Here is an 18476-nt window from a genome sequence, read left to right on the forward strand (position 1 = left end):
CAGCTATAAAATAGACTACTACTGACCTTAAAGGATTGTATTAAATGAGATACCTAAACATAAAGTACCTAGCCTAAAGCATGGGTATTCATTCAGTGTTAGTTCCTTCCCCTTCTAGTTTGCGTGTGTGTGTATGTATATGTGTGAGGGCAGGGGGCAGGGGGTATTACACACGCCTGCATATTTACATATCTACATATCTATATACACATTACTAGTAACAAACTGGATTATCTGCTTACACAGGCCAGAAGGAAATCTCGGGGGAGAAAAAGCACAACTGGAATGCACCATTTTTAAATTCTCAGATCAGCGTGGCGGCCCAGAGACGAGATGCCATGGCTCACCGCATACTCTCAGCGAGGCTTCATAAGATTAAAGAACTGAAAAATGAAGTAGCTGATCTACACCGCAAACTGGAGGCCACAGTCATAGAAAACCAATTTCTGAAACAACTCCAGCTTAAGCACCTGAAAGCTATAGGAAAATATGAGAATTCACAAAATAATCTACCTCAAATTATGGTTAAACATCAGAACGAAGTAAAAAATTTAAGGCAGCTACTCAGGAAATCCCAGGAAAAGGAAAGAGCCGTGTCTGGGAAACTTAGAGAAACAGATAGCGAGCTGTTGAAGACTAAAGACGCCTTGCAGGCACTGCAGAAACTTTCTGAAGACAAAAATCTTGCAGAGAGGGATGAGCTTACTCAAAGATTGTCTGTTCTTACAACAAAAATGGAGGGAAATGACAAACAAATACAGGTCTGTATTTCAGAGGTCTAGAAACATTAAGTTTCCAAAGTTAATAGAGGGTGCTCATTCATCATATATGCCTGTGGAATGAAGCACTACCAGCTGCTGTGCTGAGCAAGAACTCACAGATGGTGGTGTCTGATGGGGAGGGGGCGGGGAAGGGGAGGGCCACAGGAGAGAGAGAAACAGCGCCTTCTGTCGTGCACTGAGCGAGAGGTTCTGTGGCTGTGTTACCCAACCTAACTCGGGTCCGCTTGCCCGCGCACAGTAAAGCCAATCTACTGACACCGGGTTGTAGTGAAGGAAGGTGTTTATTGCAGAGCACCAAGCAAGGAGTCCAGGCAGCTAGTGCTCAAAAGGCCCAAACTCCCTGATGGCTTTCAGGGAAAGGTTTTTAAAGACAGGGTGAGGGAGGGGGGACGTGGGCTGTGTGATCACCTCGTGGACATTCTTCTGATTGGTTGGTGGTGAGGTAATCGGGAGTCAGCATCATCAACCTTCTGGTTCCAACCCGACTGCGGTCTCCATGCTGATGGGCAGCATGCAGTTGACTTCTTCCACCTGATGGGGTTTCAGTATCTACAGAACAGCTCACAGGACATGGCTCAGAATATTAACTGTAGCCCCTGAGGAGGGACTAAAGGTCCTTGACTTTGTTTAATGACTAAACTGTTATTATTTTGTCTTTCTTGACTATTTGCCTTTCTTTCTGCATTTTCTCATTTCTCTGATTAAATTTACTCTTTGCAACTCAGGAAAGGCCTAAGAGGATAAAGTTTTTCTACAGACCAGAGGCAGGCGGAGGACATTGCAGGGGGTGGGGTGAGGGGTTCTGTCCCGGGAAGGCCCCGTGCGGTTCTGCTCAGCTACAGCTGGGCTCATTTATGTGGAAATGACCGTTCTCTCAGGCAGTCCAGCTGCTGAGGTCAGGGGAGTGTGTTCACATGCTGAAGGGGGTTGTGCTGTGCTGTGTTGTGGGAAACCTCTCCTAGAAAGCAAGCCTCTACTCCAAACTGCCTTCTTAAAAGGCTACTTCCCTAAACCCTGAGTGCATCTCCTCGCCACCCCCCTCCTTGTTCTCTCCCTCATCAGTCTGTCGAGACATTTCTAATGTCCTAGAAATAGAACATTTCCCCAGGTAATATTCCTGGGGACAGATAGGGAAAAGGAATTTAAATAATTTTAGAAATGAATAGATAGATATTCCTCAAGGGTGCATGGTGGTCAAAAGCCTGGGGATTACATTGCAAGGGATGATTTGGGAGAACACTCTGATCATATTGAGAATTCTGCCTATTTTACATTAGGTAGTTTTGGTCTCTGTGGACATAAACACACATGGAAGTAATTTACTGTTTAATTCCCTAATGGTGAGAGACAAGTATTTTCAATGATCTTGAAATAATAATAAGATGTGAAGTTCATTTCAGCCACTTTTTTTTCTGTTATTTCTTTTTTGGTAAAACCCTCCTCTATTTTCAAAGAGAATTTTCTCACATAAAATGGATATGGGAGCTACAGGAAATAATGAGCCATCTCATTTTTCATTCATGTAAATAGTGTACCAGACTTCTAACGTTTGGCCTTTCAGGTAGGATTGGATCCATCTTAGCATCTGTCTGTCATGTGAAAGTAAATGTATTTGTATCTCATCTACATATTTTTTACACAAACATGTTTAAGTAGCTCATGTTTTTATACTACAACCAAAACCAAAAAGAATTTGAGAACTAACCAGCTATTTTCTTATCGGAGGCACTTGGTTGTATGGGAAATTTCATTTGGTTGTAGGGCATTTGGTGGGAGAAAAAGTTTGTGGGCCAAAACATGTCGGTATTTTTTTTAATGTTAATATGTTAGGAAATGGGATTTTTAGCGATCATTTCGTCCTATTAGCTTACCATATTTTCCACTTTAATGAGAAAGTATTAATGTTGTAATGAGGGAAACCACACTTTATGGAAAAGAAGGAAAGAAAACGCCTTTTGGCCAAGCTCCTGTCAAAGTCCCGCTCAAACGGTTCTCCAGTAAAACAGTTCTTGTTCCACAGAGAAGGCGAATATGCAACAGTGAGTCCTTCGTACTTATAGATGGTTACTGTGCTAAGTCAGTCGTTTCATTGGCTTATAATCCGTCCACGTGGTGTGGCTCTGTGAGACCCCATCATAACTTCCCGTCTCAGTTATCTGAGAATCATAGTCGGAGCGTGATGGTCTGCACTGACGCTGGTCAACTCTTTGGCAAGAGAGACTTGAAAGGTTTTCATGGAGTGCGCCATGCCAAGTTAGCGGTATACTTCATTTCAACAGAACTGCTTAGGTTTAGTTGTAAAGTATAACGTTGATTTTATTTATTGATTTTTCAGGATCTGTTCCAAAAATTTTTTTTTACCAAATTCCAGAGTGTAAAAAACATTAGGCTGGAAACATGATATTTATTCCCTAGAGTTGGGATCTGGAATTTTTTGGCTTTTTGTGTGTGTGGTAATATTTAGTTCTAATATGTGTCCTCTAGATAAGCCATCCACTAAAACTGTATTAAAATTTTGCACTTTTCATAACTGTAATTAGTTCCATTACAGTCGAAGTTTTTTATGATACTACACTGGTTCCAGAGAGTTGAAATATATACTATTTTCAGAGCTTGGAGAAACAACTGAGGCTGAACAATAAAACCTTTACTCAGCAGTTGGCCTTTGAGAACCGGAAGACCTCAGCAGCTCAAGCAGCTACAAAGACTCTGCAAATGGAAGTAAAACACCTTCAACAAAAACTTAAGGTACTTCTTTTAAAGCAAAATGTAACAAAATTTGTGAAATGCTGCTTCCCAAAATATCAGAGCTATTTATGCCTAATATATCTTTAAATTACTTAACTTCAAGTATAGCTTTCTCAAATTAACTTTTTTCCCTACAACCATATGAACAGAGGATCTGAAATTATGAGAATCAGTTAACAGCCTGGTGAATATGTAATTAGAAAAATTAAAACTCTTGTCTATTCATTCACAAGACTTCTTATTATCATTTTTATCTCATCACATGAAGTAATATTGTACTTTGTTAACATTTTAGTGGAACCCAAAATAAGTTTTTCTATTTAAAAAATTCACTTATAACATTAAAATATTTAGAGTAATTTTTGTGGCCCATAAATTCATTTTTTCATTTTTTTTATTGAAGTATAGTTGATTTACAATATTGTGTTAGTTTCGGGTATACAGCAAAGTGATGCAGTTATATTTTTTTCAGGTTATTTTCCATTATCGTTTATTACAAGATATTGAATATTGTTCTCTGTGTTGTACAGTAAATCCTTGTTGCTTATCTACTTTATATATACATAAATTCATTTTAAAGCCTCACTTGCAAATATGCTTACAAAACTGTCTTTTAAAATGTGCCCGGGCTTCCCTGGTAGCGCAGCGGTTGAGAATCTGCCTGCCAGTGCAGGGGACACGGGTTCGAGCCTTGGTCTGGGAAGATCCCACATGCCGCGGAGCAACTAAGCCCGTGCGCCACAACTACTGAGCCTGCGCGTCTGGAGCCTGTGCTCCGCAACAAGAGAGGCCACGATAGTGAGAGGCCACGATAGTGAGAGGCCCGCGCACCGCAATGAAGAGTGGCCCCCGCTTGCCGCAACTAGAGAAAGCCCTCGCACAGAAACGAAGACCCAACACAGCCATAAATAAATAAATTAATTAATTAATTAATTAATTTTAAAAAAAAAAGTGCCCTCACTTGGAGAGTATTATGCTAAGTGAAACAAGTCAGACAGAGAAAGACAAATACTCTATGATATCACTTATTTGTGGAATCTAAAAAATACAACAAACTAGTGAATATAACAAAAAAGAAGCAGACTCACAGAACAAACTAGTGGTTACCAGTGTGGAGAGGGAAGGGGTAGGGGCATTATAGGGGTAGGGGAGTAAGAGGTTCAAATTATTAGGTATAAAATAAGCTACAAGGATGTATTGTACAACACAGGGAATATACCCAATATTTTATAATAACTATAAATGGAGTTTAACCCTTAAAAATTGTGAATCACTATACTGTACACCTGTAACATATAATATTGTACAGCAACTACACTTCAATTTTTTAAAAATCTGCCCTAAAAATGAGAATTAAAAATATTTTCTTTGGGGAGTTCCCTGGCGGTCCAGTGGTTCCATCCCTGGTTGGGGAACTAAGATCCCACAAGCTGTGCAGCTCGGCCAAAAGAAAAAAAAAACATTAAAAAAAATTTACTTTTCAGACTTTTGTTCTTTCTGCCTTCAAGATTCCTAAAATGCGCAACAAGTTGGAAAAGCTAGATAAAATACTTAGGAAATATAGGTCGTTCAAGCCTCAGTTAGTAAATCTTAAGCATGATTCTTTAAGACAAGAATCTTTAACTTTTATGATAAACAGGAAATACAGGTTTCCCGGGAGCCTTCAGAGCACTCAGAGACAGGGAAGAAAGTTGGATATAAACTCTCCCTTTGTAAAGCAGGGAAAAGAGTTCTGTTTCATTCTTCTCTGGTGCCTCAGGAAACTTCAGAGAGAAGAATATGCCAGAAAATGGGCGTGGCTATAGGAACTACCTTAGAAGTCTAACAGAAGAGGCTTCAAGATCCACTGGTCAAAGCAAACACACACACACATATGTAGACACAATCAGGGAATTTTAAAATAAAGTTTGTGCTTTCATATGCAGCCATGTGCACATATATACTATACAGTCATTAAAAAACAATTTTGACAGGAGAAAAGCTTAATAATTAATGAAATGCTTAATGAAAAGAAGGATACAAAATTCTATATACAGTAAGATCCAAATTTATTTTTAAAAAGAAAAGTAAATATACGCAATGGATTTCTGTGCATCTGTAAAATGGAATGAGGGTTCTTTATATTGTAATATGGAGCAATCGCCAGGATATATTGATAAGTGAAAATAGGAAGGCAGAGGGAAGTGTGTAGTATGCCATCATGTAAGAAAAGGAGACAATACAAATATATCTACAAATTTGCTTATATTTTGAAAAAAGCATAGTAGGATAATAGTGGAAATGGGGAGAAAATAGAGTAGAAGGGACAGCTATAGAACCTAGATTCCCTTGAATATCTTTTTGGTAGATTTGACTTTGGAAATATGTAAATATTTTGTGTAATTATGAAGCAGAATGAAATGTAAAAAAAAAAAAAAAAATCAAAAAAAGTTCCCTAAAAATCCAGAGTAAAATGAAAAAAAAAAAAACTGTGTATTCCGGTGTAGGCATAATGTCACAGAGAGACACCATTCCAAGAGACTTAAAACACATCAATTTCACTGCATATGCCTAGTGAAATACACTCTTGATGACAGAGTTGGTACGGTTATTTTGAGACTGTTGTATATATCTTATGGGATAAAGCACATAATGAACTATGTTGGTGTCATTGAGAACTGGGATTTGGGGGATGGAAGAAAGAAAATACAGAAGTAAGATAAGGTCAAATAAAAATCCTGTAGTCCTGACTGTGAAGTGAAGTGAAAGTATGATTTTATGACACATTTTATCTTTAAAAATAAATACATATTTCCTAATGTGACCCACTCACTAACAATGAATACCCCTAATGACATACTATGGTCTTCAAAATCCATAACCCACTAAAAAGAACTAAGGCACCATAAAAAAATTCTAGGTCTGGAGCATGAACTATACTATGTGAGCCTGGGACATATAGAGAAGCAAGGAAAGCAAAGTTTACAAAGCAAGGTTTACAAAGAACCATTAGGGTACTGTCAAAGAGATTCAGGAGCCAAAGATGGTTCTTACTGGCCAAAGATGGGGCAATTTAGGATCAGTAAAGATAACTGTGTGGACTGAAACTTAGCAAATATACAGAAATCAGAAAGTTCATAAGGATATTTACAAAACAAAACACCTCGGTGATTACTCAGTCACCTTTAGAGGATACTAGGGAACCAGCACTCTATTTCAAAAACTGGTAAATAAAGGAAAAGAAACAATTACTTTTACCTTTCCTATACTCAGAGTAACCAAATAATTTGTGAGAAGGGAAGACCTTCCATGTAAAGGCATTCCCATCGATAATGAAGAAGGAATGAAAGGATGAGAATATCACTATTTTGGAACTTCTAATGAAATAGTGGATCTGAGCAATGATCGTCACAAAGGGAAACCATCTGATGCTATGCACTTCCTGACAGACATACACACCTCCACCTAGGGAGTACTATTGCCAGAAAAAACATACGTAGATCTGATTAAACATTTAGCTCTAACAACCAATTTAAGAGAAATATGGTAGCAGGGGAACATGATAAGCAACACCTCAGGGATGCAATCAGCAACATCAGACTGTGGCAAACTCTACAGCACAAACTACCCAGTTTCCACAACAAATAAATATCAAAGTGAAACAAATAAAAGAGATGAGGGTGGGAACTTATAGATTAACAGAGACTGTGAGGAAAAACTCAACAACCAAAAAACAAATAACCCAACTCAAAAATGGGGCTTCCCTGGTGGCTCAGTGGTTAAGAATCTGCCTGCCAATGCAGGGGACACGGGTTCGAACTCTGGTCCGGGAAGATCCCACATGCCGCAGAGCAACTAAGCCCGTGCACCACAACTACTGAGCCTGCACTCTAGAGCCCGCGAGCCACAACTACTGAGCCCACGTGCCACAACTACTGAAGCCCTTGCGCCTAGAGCCTGTGCTCCACAACAAGAGAAGCCACCGCAATGAGAAGCCTGCGCACCACAACGAAGAGTAGACTCCACTCGCCGCAACTAGAGAAAGCCCGTGGGCAGCAATGAAGACCCAACGCAGCCAAAAATTAATTAATTAATTAATTAATTAATTTAAAAATATATAGTCCACGTCACAATGGTTTGTTACTCTGTTAAAAAGCTAGTGCTTTTTTTTTTTTTTTTTTCCTGAAGCTAGTGCTTTTGGATGTCGGGAATGATATATAATGATCTGGCCCATTTCTGTTTCTGCTGGAACCTATAGATTTTATTCAAAGAACACTGAGCTCACTTTAAATTGTTTTTTTACAAGAAATCAAGGTTGATAAAAGCAAACAATAATAGAAATATTGGTATTGTGGTTCTCTTTAGGAGAAGGGTCGAGAGCTGGAAATTAGAAACATCTATACTAACCAGATACTTAGAAATTTACGTGACAAAGAAGATTATCCAAAAGGTAAAGTATGTTTTAATTATGTTTGCTCGAAATCTATTTTGAAGTATCTAGTCAGATTTTCTAACTTATATCACCAAGATAACAGACATTTAAAAAAATTGTTTTGTTAGGCATTGAGACACATTTTGTGATTCTAGAATAACAAAACTGTGACATAGTTGAAACAGCTAGAAGAGAATAGAGAGGCTTTCCCGTGTTCCCATCCTCCACTCGGGCTTTTATGTCCTTACTCGGGTGAATGAGAGGGTAACTTTCAACTTGATGCAAAATGTCTGCCAAATACTGGACTTTCTAGGTAGATCTGTTGGCCACTGTGTATATTTTTAAGGTTAACTTTATTTAGGTACAGTTTACCCCAATACGATGCACCCGTTTTAAGCGTGCAATTCCATGGGTTTTGACAAGTGCTTATACCCATGTAACCACCACCTCCCTCAAGATTTAGAACACCCGCCCATCTCAGGAGGTGCCCCTCATGCCCCTGGCAGTCAGGGGTCCCCCAGCCCCAGCCCAAGACAACCTCGGATTTCCTCAGTCACAATAGCTCAGGTTGCCTGTTCTAGAATTTCATGAATGGGATCATACAGCAGGTCCTCTTTGGTGTCTGGCTTCTCTTGGCCAGCATGTTTTTGAGACTCATCTATGCTGTGCTACTATCATTAGTTTGTACCTTTTTATTGCTGAGTAGTATCTTTTCCTTCAAGACAGGATGTACTTATTCCCTCCCCCCCAAGATCTCCCAGCATAAGATTCTGCTCAGAAGAGGCACAATAGGAACACTTGCCTCTCATTTTGCTACAAGTAACTATGTGTTTACTTTTCAAGGCAACAACCTCAGATTTCCTTGCCTGCCTTTGTTTGCTTTTGGTTTATAATCCAGAACAACAGCCAGCAGAGAAGGTGATAAAATCAAACATGGGGTCATTTAAATGGGATAACACTTCAAGGAAAGTGGCTGCTGGGCTTAGCGTTCATGCCCTTTAGCGTGGGCAATCCAACCATCGATAACCAAGAGCTCTGACACAGGAGACACGACGGCGCACCCTCTCACAACTGCGCGGCTAGGTTTTGAATCCCTTCTGCCAGCAGGGACAGCCGTGTCCTCCAATGGCAATGCCGACCCTCCTAACGCCTGCTTCTTTGGTACTTTACCACTGTGATAGCCATAACCTCTGGGGCCCAAAATAAGGCAAAACAGGCGAGATGCTAGGGGAAAAAGTGCAACTGGCAAATGTTATATATTTACTGAAAATCTTTAGAAAACATCTACTATACTTTGTTTTATGATTACATTACAAACTTCAGTTGTCATTTTTATATTTAAAGTCAATATTGCTTCCAAATGTAAACTATGTTTCTTACATATAATATACCTGTTCTGTAGTTTCTTCAACAAAGTCAGTACAAGCAGACAGGAAAAGTGTTTCATTTACAAGTATGCGACACCAGGAAACCCAAAAATCGGAAGATGTTCCATCTTGGACAACTAAGGTACAGCAAATTTGAATTCTTGCAGTGTCTAATTAAACATATCTTTACAAAAATAAGCTTTACTCACTTGTTCTATACAAAAAGTATTTGTATTCATTAAATAAAACACAATTTAAAATTACTTCTACTGCCAAAAATATGTTTTTGCCACTTTTCTAAATTATAGGGTAAAAAGACAAGAGGAAACATTGGTCATAAAGAAAAATCGATTGAAATAATCCGTGCAATTCCTCACTGTATCAGTAAACTACCAAACCAAGAGGACTCCAAGAGAAAATATGAAGGTAATTTTAACAACTTTCAAAAGTCTCCTTTACTTTTTTTTTTTTTTTTTTTTTTGGCTGCATTGGGTCTTCGTTGCTGTGCGCGGGCTTTTCTCTAGTTGCGGCAAGCAGGGGCTACTCTTCGTTGCGGTGCGCGGGCTTCTCATTGCAGTGGCGTCTCTTGTTGCAGAGCACAGGTTCTAGGCGCGAGGGCTTCAGTGGTTGTGGCACGTGGACTCTAGGCGTGCGGGCTCTAGAGAGCAGGCTCAGTAGTTGTGGTGCACAGGCTTAGTTGCTCCGCGGCATGTGGGATCTTCCAGGACCAGGGCTCAAACTCGTGCCCCCTGCATTGGCAGGCAGATTCTTAACCACTGCGCCACCAGGGAAGTCCCATTTTGGTAATTCTTACTGTCCTAGAAAGTTTCCTCATTCACTTGACAAATATTTTCTGCGCATATACTGTGTCAGGCACTGCTCCGGGCCCTGGGGACAAAATGCCCCGCCCTCGGGAGCCTGTGCCCTTGGGGAAGACCTGTGGGGCTGCCAAAGGGCGGTGGGTGCTGGAAAGAAGGTCCCCTCCGAGGAGGGGGCAGTGAAGGGGCTGAGGGTGAGCTGACAGCAGCTCAGGAGACTAGAAGGAAGTGATCCACGCGGAACCCTGAGAAGAGAAGGTCCCACGGACGCTGGGCCCAGAGGAGGGGTCGCACAGGGAGCGACGAAGTAGGAGGTGGCGTGTCGGAGGGGGCGGTGGGCAGGGCGCTTCGGCCACGGTGAGGACCGTACAGCCGGGAAGGAGCTGGAGCGGAGGAGGGACCAGACCCGCTCCTGGGCGGCAGCGGGGAGGCCAGGCGGGGCTGGGGAGGTCGTGGAAGGTAAGTACTTTCCCCCATGTTCTCAAATGCTAACATTCTCATCAGGTATCACAGGGCAGAACATTAACAGCTATTTAGAGTTAATTGTACGTTTGACTGGCTTCCAGGCTCAGCATTAATTCTTTTTTTTATCTACTTTTTTTTTAACTTTTTATTTTATATTGGAGTACACCATTCTTGAAACATACTTCTTTCTCCTGCTAGTATTATTTTCATTTTCCTAGAGTATAAGTGAATAATTTTATTCCAGAATGTAGTCACATGAGGAAATGTTCCAACTCTTTGCACACCCGATATTGTCGCCATCCTCCCTCACAAATGATGGCCTCACTGAGCGGTTCGCTGTTAGCGAAGCTGTTTGCTCAGAACCCGCGAGGGTCTGGTCCTCTGAGGAGGGGAGAGCTGCACACAGGGCTTCCTTGGTGCCTGGGGAAGGATCTGCAGGGGAAGGGACATCTTTCCATACAACAGTATTCTGCAATCATCTCCTCCTGGCAGTGCATGCTCACCTCCTCATTCAGTAACTCAAGTTTCCACAGTCCCACGCACTCTAATCCATTTAACCAGGAATCCTTGAACAGATGTTCAGGATGTTTCACTCTTACTAAACCAGGCTACAGGACTTCACTGGTGGTGCAGTGGTTAAGAATCTGCCTGCCAACGCAGGGGACATGGCTTTGAGCCCTGGTCCAGGAAGATCCCACATGCCATGGAGCAACTAAGCTGGTGTGCCACCACTACTGAGCCTGTGAGCCACAACTACTGAGCCTTTGTGCTGCAACTACTGAAGCCCGCACGCCTAGAACCCATGCTCCACAACGAGAAGCCACTGCAGTGAGAAGCCCGCGCACAACAACAAAGAGTAGCCCCCGCTCGCCACAACTAGAGAAAGCCCACGCGCAGCAACGAAGACCCAATGCGTCAAAAATTAAATAAATAAATAAATTTATTGGGGGAGGAAAAAACAACAGGCTGCAGTGAACATCTTTAGATGCATCTTTGTGTATTTCTGTAGGGTTTGGTTCTACAAGTGAAGTTGCTGGGTCTAAGACCATGTTCACTTAAAATTTTTATAGATACTACCAAATTGCCATCCAAACTACATACCAGCTTACAAAGCCACCAATGCGGAACAAAAGTTCCAACTTCCCCATATTCTCTCCAACTCTGGAAATTATTTGCCAATTGGATGAGTAAAAAATATTCTCTTGTTTTAATGGGCACTACATCTAGCTGGTGGTGTTGAACATCTATTAATAACATATTGGCAAAGTTTATGAATATCATTGTCTTTTGGTTTCATAATTCTCATTTATCTGGTATGTTCTAGGAAAGTATAACATTTCAAGCTTGTTAATAGCACCTTTCCCTGTATTTTCTTTCCTTTTTATCAGTAGGTGTAAATAACTGTGCTCAACATGCCATCTTGAAATAGAAATCCATTAATTTTAAACATCAGTAAATTAACTATTTTTCTACTACAGATTTATCAAAAGAAGAGGAACATTTGGAAGCACAGCCATCTCTGGAGAATATTGGACGACAGAGAGAGAGAACAGAAGATCAAGAAAAGAAAACCACTTTAGTGAAAGAAGAACAGGAACTACCACCAAAAAGAATTCAAGTAATCCATCCCGAAGGGGAAAGTGGTCAGGAAGACGATACAGTAAATGAAAAGTCTAAAAGAAGTCCAGAAATAAGTGAAATGGGCAAAATGCCAGCTAAAAATGCTGCTCCAAATATCAAAATACCCTTCAGACAAAGAAAGCATTATTCATTCACAGAAGCGGTCGAAAACTTGCATCATGGGCTTCCTGCCTCAGGCGGGCTGGCCAATGCAGGCAGCACGAGGTGCACTCATAGCACAGGCAAGCACCACAGCCACGGGGAAGAACTGAGGCTGGAGCATCCTACTGTCACCTATGAACCCTCTTTTGGTAAATCTTCCAGAACAAAAGCAAAAGACACAACTTTCAGAGAGAAGAAAAGCAGTCTAATGGAAGAACTCTTTGGATCAGGCTATGTCTTAAAAAATAACCAAACAAGCACTGCTGTTATGAAGGGGCCTGAGGAGACTTTGCAGAGTAAGATGATGCATCATTTACCCCCTAGTCAGGCCTCCACCAGCAATGCTTTCGGAGATTCTAAAGTAACTGTGGTAAATTCTATTAAGTCATCTTCACCTACAGAAGGAAAGAGAAAAATAATTATTTAAATACATTCCAATATCCTAATCCACTCTGGTTTGATATTCTGGTTTTATGTGCCTTTAATCTCGTAGTTTTAATGTGTGTGTGTGTGTGTGTGTGTGTGTGTTTTCAGTAAAGTGACTTTGAATAATTAAGGTTTTGTTTTATTGCTAATCTAATTTTTAAAAGTTCATTGTATATTAGCCAATGACAACATTTCAAATACAAAATTACATCTTTTTTCTTCTACAGCTGAAACATGTCCATTATCTTTTGGAAGACTGATTTATTACATGGCTTCAATATACTAAGGGATTCCATAGCTAGTAAGTGTAAGTTAGTCAACCTAAGACATACACATATCATGCATGTAAGAACCTTATCAGGAATCAAATTACACTGTAACTTAAAAACATGGAAGCAGCTCTGAAAGGAAACAATATAAGAAGCCTCTCTTTATTTAAAAAAAAAAAGCACAGCAATTACCAAACTTGGTTTTATGAAAATTACTTTTGAGCATTCTCTTATTCAGCTAAACTGGGCATCTAATATCCTGCCCTTGTGGGTGACACCTTCCTCATATACACCCAGTATTTTTATCTGTTTTTTTATCTGTTGCACACCCTGTACGCTGACCCTTTTTCTGTTAATCTTGCTCTTGCTCTTTAAAATCTTTAAAATCTTGCTCTTTAAAAAGAGCACATTGGTATAATCAGCGTCCACGCAAGTTAGCTGCTCAGTCCTAATGAATATATTCATTATACTTAGAATATTTTATATTAGGACTATACAGAGGAGGCTGTACTCCCAATGTTAGTCAATTAACTTACTTTCATTTATTTATAAGGGCAACTTATTTGCAATGTAGACCATACTATTTCCAAACATGTTTATGGGTTGGTGTGTAATACTGTCAATGAAAAAAATTAATCAATAGTTGATCTAAGAAAGAAATGGAAAATTTTATTCAAGCCAACCTAAGGATTATAACCTGGCAGTCCTTCAGAAAGTTCTGAGAACTGTTCCGCCCATTAGAGGTCAAAGTGCAGTTATATGTAAGTTTTTGAGGCAGAGGGCTATATATCAAATGATGTATTATTGACAGTTTACACAATCCAGATCTACAAGTACAAAGCGAGTAGTGTGAATCATCATGACCCCTTATAAGATTAAGAAGGAAGGTTATCTCCTAAATTGTGACCCTTCCTGAGATTAAGAAGGAATGTTATCTCCTAAGGAGGTCTGGTTAATGCAGATGCACAACGCACACTAAAGGGGAGAGAGAAGGCCCAAATGGGCAGAGAAAATTTTTATGTTTAAAGTCTTGCCATAAAATGTGAATTTTATTTCATTAATATCAACACACTTTTGAAAATTGAGAATAGTAAACTTTCAAAAGGGAATGAAAGTCATGGTGGGAAAAAATTGTATTTAAAACCAAAGATGAGATAAATACTACAATTGGCATAAGCTTTGATCTTTATGAAAATCACAGTGGAAAAAAAAAAAAAGTAAAGGGGAGAGAGGGAGGGAGGAGAGTTAGAATTCGCAGAGGCTTACATGGGGAGATACACAAATACACATGAAATGACACAACTGCCAAGCTCAAAATTCTAGAGAAATGTACTAAAAGGATTCTTAGAAATGGTGTACAGAGTAATATTATAATATTGCAATGCCTACTCCTGCTTTATAGCGGATGGAGGATTCTTCAAGGGATCTTTTCTTATGCCTACTCACAACAGAAGCACAAATGATAACATGAAATCAGAGCAGTCCAGAAGTGCTTCTGGGGAATTCCCTGGCAGTCTAGTAGTTATGACTCCACACTTATCACTGACGAAGGCCCGGGTTCAATCCCTGGTCAGGGAACTAAGATCCCACAAGCCATGAGGGGCACGGCCAAAAAAAATAAAAAATTAAAATAATAAAAGTGCTTCTGTACAGAATAACTTAATTAAAATATAATCTAAGCCTGTTACCTTCTGGTCATCTTGTTTAAAAAATTATATGCAGGGCTTCCCTGGTGGCTCAGTGGTTGAGAGTCTGCCTGCCAATGCAGGAGACACGGGTTCGAGCCCTGGTCTGGGAGGATCCCACATGCCGTGGAGCAACTGGGCCCGTGAGCCACAATTACTGAGCCTGCGCGTCTGGAGCCTGTGCTCCCCAACAAGAGAGGCCGCGACAGTGAAAGGCCCGCGCACCGCGATGAAGAGTGGTCCCCACTTGCCGCAACTAGAGAAAGCCCTCGCACAGAAACGAAGACCTAACACAGCCATAAATAAAATAAATAAATAATTAATTAATTTAAAAAAAAATTATATGCATAGGAAGTTGCAGGGTAATAAATTAAAATGCTAACTTTTTATCTCTGAGGAATGAGACTGTGGCCAATTTTTAAATTTATTCTTGGTTTTTTTTTTACTATGATTTTCTATAATGAACATAACCTTGTAATCAGGAGGAAAAAAGGTTTCAAAATAAAAACAAGAGATCCATTTCCTGTAGTTTGGTACACAAGGTACTCTGGCACTACTGCTGTAAAAAAGCTAAAAATGCCATATTAACTATACAAACATGTTTTTTAATCAGTTGTTCAGCTGGTAAACACTCAGGAAAGTGGGCATCAGGGAGGCAGGTAAACAGAGCTCTGAAGTCAGCTCACCTAATGGGCTGTCAACTGAAAAAGAAAAAAAAAATGAACAAACTAAAAATTGAGCGTTATGTTTTATTCGGCGGACAAAATTGAAGACCTAAGCCCAGGACACAGCATCTCAGATGGCTCTGAGGGACTGCTCTGAAGAGGCAAAGGGGGGGCCAGGATATACACGAGTTTTTGCAGCAAAGACCAGGTAGTAGGAACATCAAAAGATTACTGTTAATTAAAGAAAACCAGACATCTCAAGTTAAGGAATTTAGTACTTTTCTGTATACGGGAAGATGCAAGTCTGGGCTCACTGAAATCATTCCCTTGATGTGCACCTGTTCTGTCTGGAGCCAATAGCCTGTGTTTTCCCATCCTGAGTCTCCTCAGGAAATGTACTGAGGGTGTAATGCACCCTGTGGGGGGCCGGGGGGGGGCTGCAGTGGCTGACAGCTTGATGGTGGGCATCCTGTTTCCATCCTGAGTCCCCTCAGGGCTCACCTTCAGGGAGGCTGTATTGTGATGGCGTGATGGCTGCAACATTCTTTGTTTACTGATATGGCAGGCGACATTTTTAGTTCACAGGGCATTTGCTGAGCATCCAAAAAGCCTCCAGGACAAAACCCAGGGAACAAAATCAGCCTAAGTAGCGGCCTAAGAGGAGGTCCCTCCCACAAACTGGGACATCCAACCTGAGTGAGCTACCAAACTTAAACTCTGTAACCATAATCAGCCCTCATCCTATTGGAGAGCCTGAAATTGGGTTACCCGGTCTCTGTAACTTAAAGTTTAAAGCGATTTAGGCTGGTAGTACCCCCAGGGCAGTGGAGATGCAAACCGTCTCCGGAAGAAACTACCTTTAATCCAGGCCTCAAGAAATTCCCCTAGAGAGGTCAGAGAAAGACACAAGAAAACAAGGTGCTATGAGAACCAACAGAAACAACAGATATCTGGGTCAGATCTACAAAGACTTCACATATTAGCGTTATTACACTGTGGACAAAGAATGCGCCTGACGTTTCAGTAAACGAAGGATGCTGTGGCCAGAAGACCATCAGCCACTGCAGCTGCCCCTGACTGCTGAGGGGATTCAGGATGGAGGAAAACAGGACACAGGCCCTAGATAGTAAAGATGCATATCAAAGGAATAATTTCAATAAGCCCAGACACCTCAGGATATGGCTGCATTCCAATAAAATAAACACACTTCAGCCTATAGGCCAAGTCCAGCTGCTGCCTGCAAATAGTGGTTTGTTAACCCTGTTCTAACAGATAAACTTCAAGCAGGAGGAAAAGTGATTTGAGATAAAAGGTCTCGTACGCAAGAGACTGGTAATTCTAAGAGAACATTACCGTTTTATACAATTGATCCCTCGTGGGGTTACAAAAAAGTAAGATATAGCTAAAGTATCATGTATCTATCACATAGGTTTATGACAAGAGTAGCATATACATCGGGAGGGAAAGACCGGAGTTAAACTGTTTTGAGTCTTACACTGCTGATGAGGAGAGTAAAATATTAACTTTAAGCACTGATAAATTTTCTAGTATAAGCAGTAAAGCAAAAATCAAATAACTTCAAAACGTATGGGCGAGAGGGATGTGAAAAACAAAAGGTAACTGTGAGAGAACAGAGTGTATGCATTGGTCTCTGCCCCAGTTCCCGGCACAGGGCTCCTGAAACCTGGTAATTCCTGAGTGATGAAACCACCAGGAGCATCTTTTGTTCTAGTATTTCATCCTTGACCCCAGGTCCTGACACAGAGCTCCTAAAACCCTTGTCATTTCCTGGGTGATAGTAGTGTCTTTTGTCCTAGGAACACGACTCTGGGTGGGCTCCTGAATGGCTCCTGGATGGGGGCTGATCATGGCAAAGAACAAGCCATGGTTAGAAGCTTAGACTGTAGCTCTGCACCCCGTTGTCTTGAGAGGGAGAGAGCCTGAAAATGGAGTTAATGATCAAACATGCCTACGTGATGGAGCCTCCATAAAATCCCTAAAGCACAGGGTTAGGGAGCTTCCGGGTTGGTGACCCCATGAAGATCTGGGGAGACCAGCGCACCCAGAGAGGGCACTGAAGCTCCTGCCCCGCCCCACATACCTTGCCCTATGCTTCTCTTCCTCCGGATGTGCATCTGTGTCCTTTATCCTATCCTTTATAATGAACTGGTAAACAGTAAGTAAATGGTTTTCCTGAGTTCTGTGAGCTGCCCTAGCAAATTAACTGAACCTGAGGAGGGGGTCGTGGGAACCTCTGAGTTCTAGCTGGTCGGTCAGAAGCACAGGTGACAATCTGGACTTGGGGCTGGCATCTGAAATGGGTGGGGGGGGGGAAGGGGGGAGGAGGGCAGTCTTGTGGGGCTGAGCCCTCAACCTGTGGGATCTGATGCCATCTCCAGGTAAAGAGTATCAGAACTGAGTTAAACTGTTGGACACCCAGCTGGTGTCCCAGAGAACTGCTTGTTACGGGGTAAAACCCACACGCATTTGGTTATCAGAAGTGTCAGGAGTGAAGTATTCTGTGTGCGTCGTAAAGGGGACAGAGAAGAAATGCAGGAGGAGGAAAGAACTATAGGTTCTCCTAAAACAACAAATAAGGAGGAAAAAGAAAACAGAAAAGTGGAACGAATACAAACAAAAATAAAAGTACAAAATAATATAACATAAATCCAAATATATCAGTAATTTCAATAAGTGTAAATGGGCTATATGTTCCAATTAAATGACAATATAGATTGGATTTTTAAAATACAGCCATGTGCTCTTTATACACATATCTAAGCCACTGAGATACAAGAAGTCAAAGGGTGAGAAAAGGTCTGCCAGGCAAATACCAACCAAATGAAAGTTGGTGTAAAAAAAAAAAGACCTGAAGGCAAAAATTATTGCTAGAGATAACACAGGTTACTATAACACAACAAAGAGTTCAATCCACCAGGAAGCTGTATGAGTTCTAAACATGCATACATTTAATAATAACTTAAAAGCATAAAGCAAAATTGACATAACTACAAGTCTGCATCATAATGGCAGACTTTTATATACCTTTCTCAGTAAT

General features: G+C 40.8%; 2 protein-coding genes and 1 long non-coding RNA gene across 6 annotated transcripts in view; 1 reads left to right on the plus strand and 2 right to left on the minus strand.

The window, feature by feature from the left end:
- Positions 1 to 18349, plus strand: part of LCA5L (lebercilin LCA5 like) — a 49973-nt gene extending 31624 nt beyond the window's left edge. For 2 of the 3 annotated variants that reach the window (XM_082393802.1, XM_082393804.1), the window contains exons 3-8: positions 247 to 761; positions 3393 to 3530; positions 7875 to 7959; positions 9344 to 9450; positions 9617 to 9734; positions 12070 to 18349. In XM_082393802.1, the coding sequence (XP_082249928.1) occupies positions 247 to 761; positions 3393 to 3530; positions 7875 to 7959; positions 9344 to 9450; positions 9617 to 9734; positions 12070 to 12800 (1694 nt within the window). In that variant the 3' untranslated portion in view covers positions 12801 to 18349. Of the gene's footprint in view, positions 1 to 246; positions 3154 to 3392; positions 3531 to 7874; positions 7960 to 9343; positions 9451 to 9616; positions 9735 to 12069 lie in introns of those variants that run through there. The other variant, XM_082393803.1, reaches the window with a different exon arrangement.
- Positions 1 to 18476, minus strand: part of LOC309629643 — a 545666-nt gene that overhangs the window by 133444 nt on the left and 393746 nt on the right. The window lies entirely within an intron of this gene.
- Positions 1 to 18476, minus strand: part of GET1 (guided entry of tail-anchored proteins factor 1) — a 54824-nt gene that overhangs the window by 10329 nt on the left and 26019 nt on the right. Inside the window, exon 5 of one of the 2 annotated variants that reach the window (XM_082393836.1) lies at positions 3466 to 3491. The exons of the other annotated variant lie outside the window; for it this stretch is intronic. Within the exon in view, the coding sequence (XP_082249962.1) occupies positions 3481 to 3491 (11 nt within the window). The 3' untranslated portion in view covers positions 3466 to 3480. Of the gene's footprint in view, positions 1 to 3465; positions 3492 to 18476 lie in introns of those variants that run through there. 2 annotated transcript variants of the gene reach the window in all.

The sequence above is a fragment of the Balaenoptera borealis genome, assembly GCF_965194805.1.
Source record: "Balaenoptera borealis genome assembly, chromosome: 5".
Lineage (NCBI taxonomy): Eukaryota > Metazoa > Chordata > Mammalia > Artiodactyla > Balaenopteridae > Balaenoptera > Balaenoptera borealis.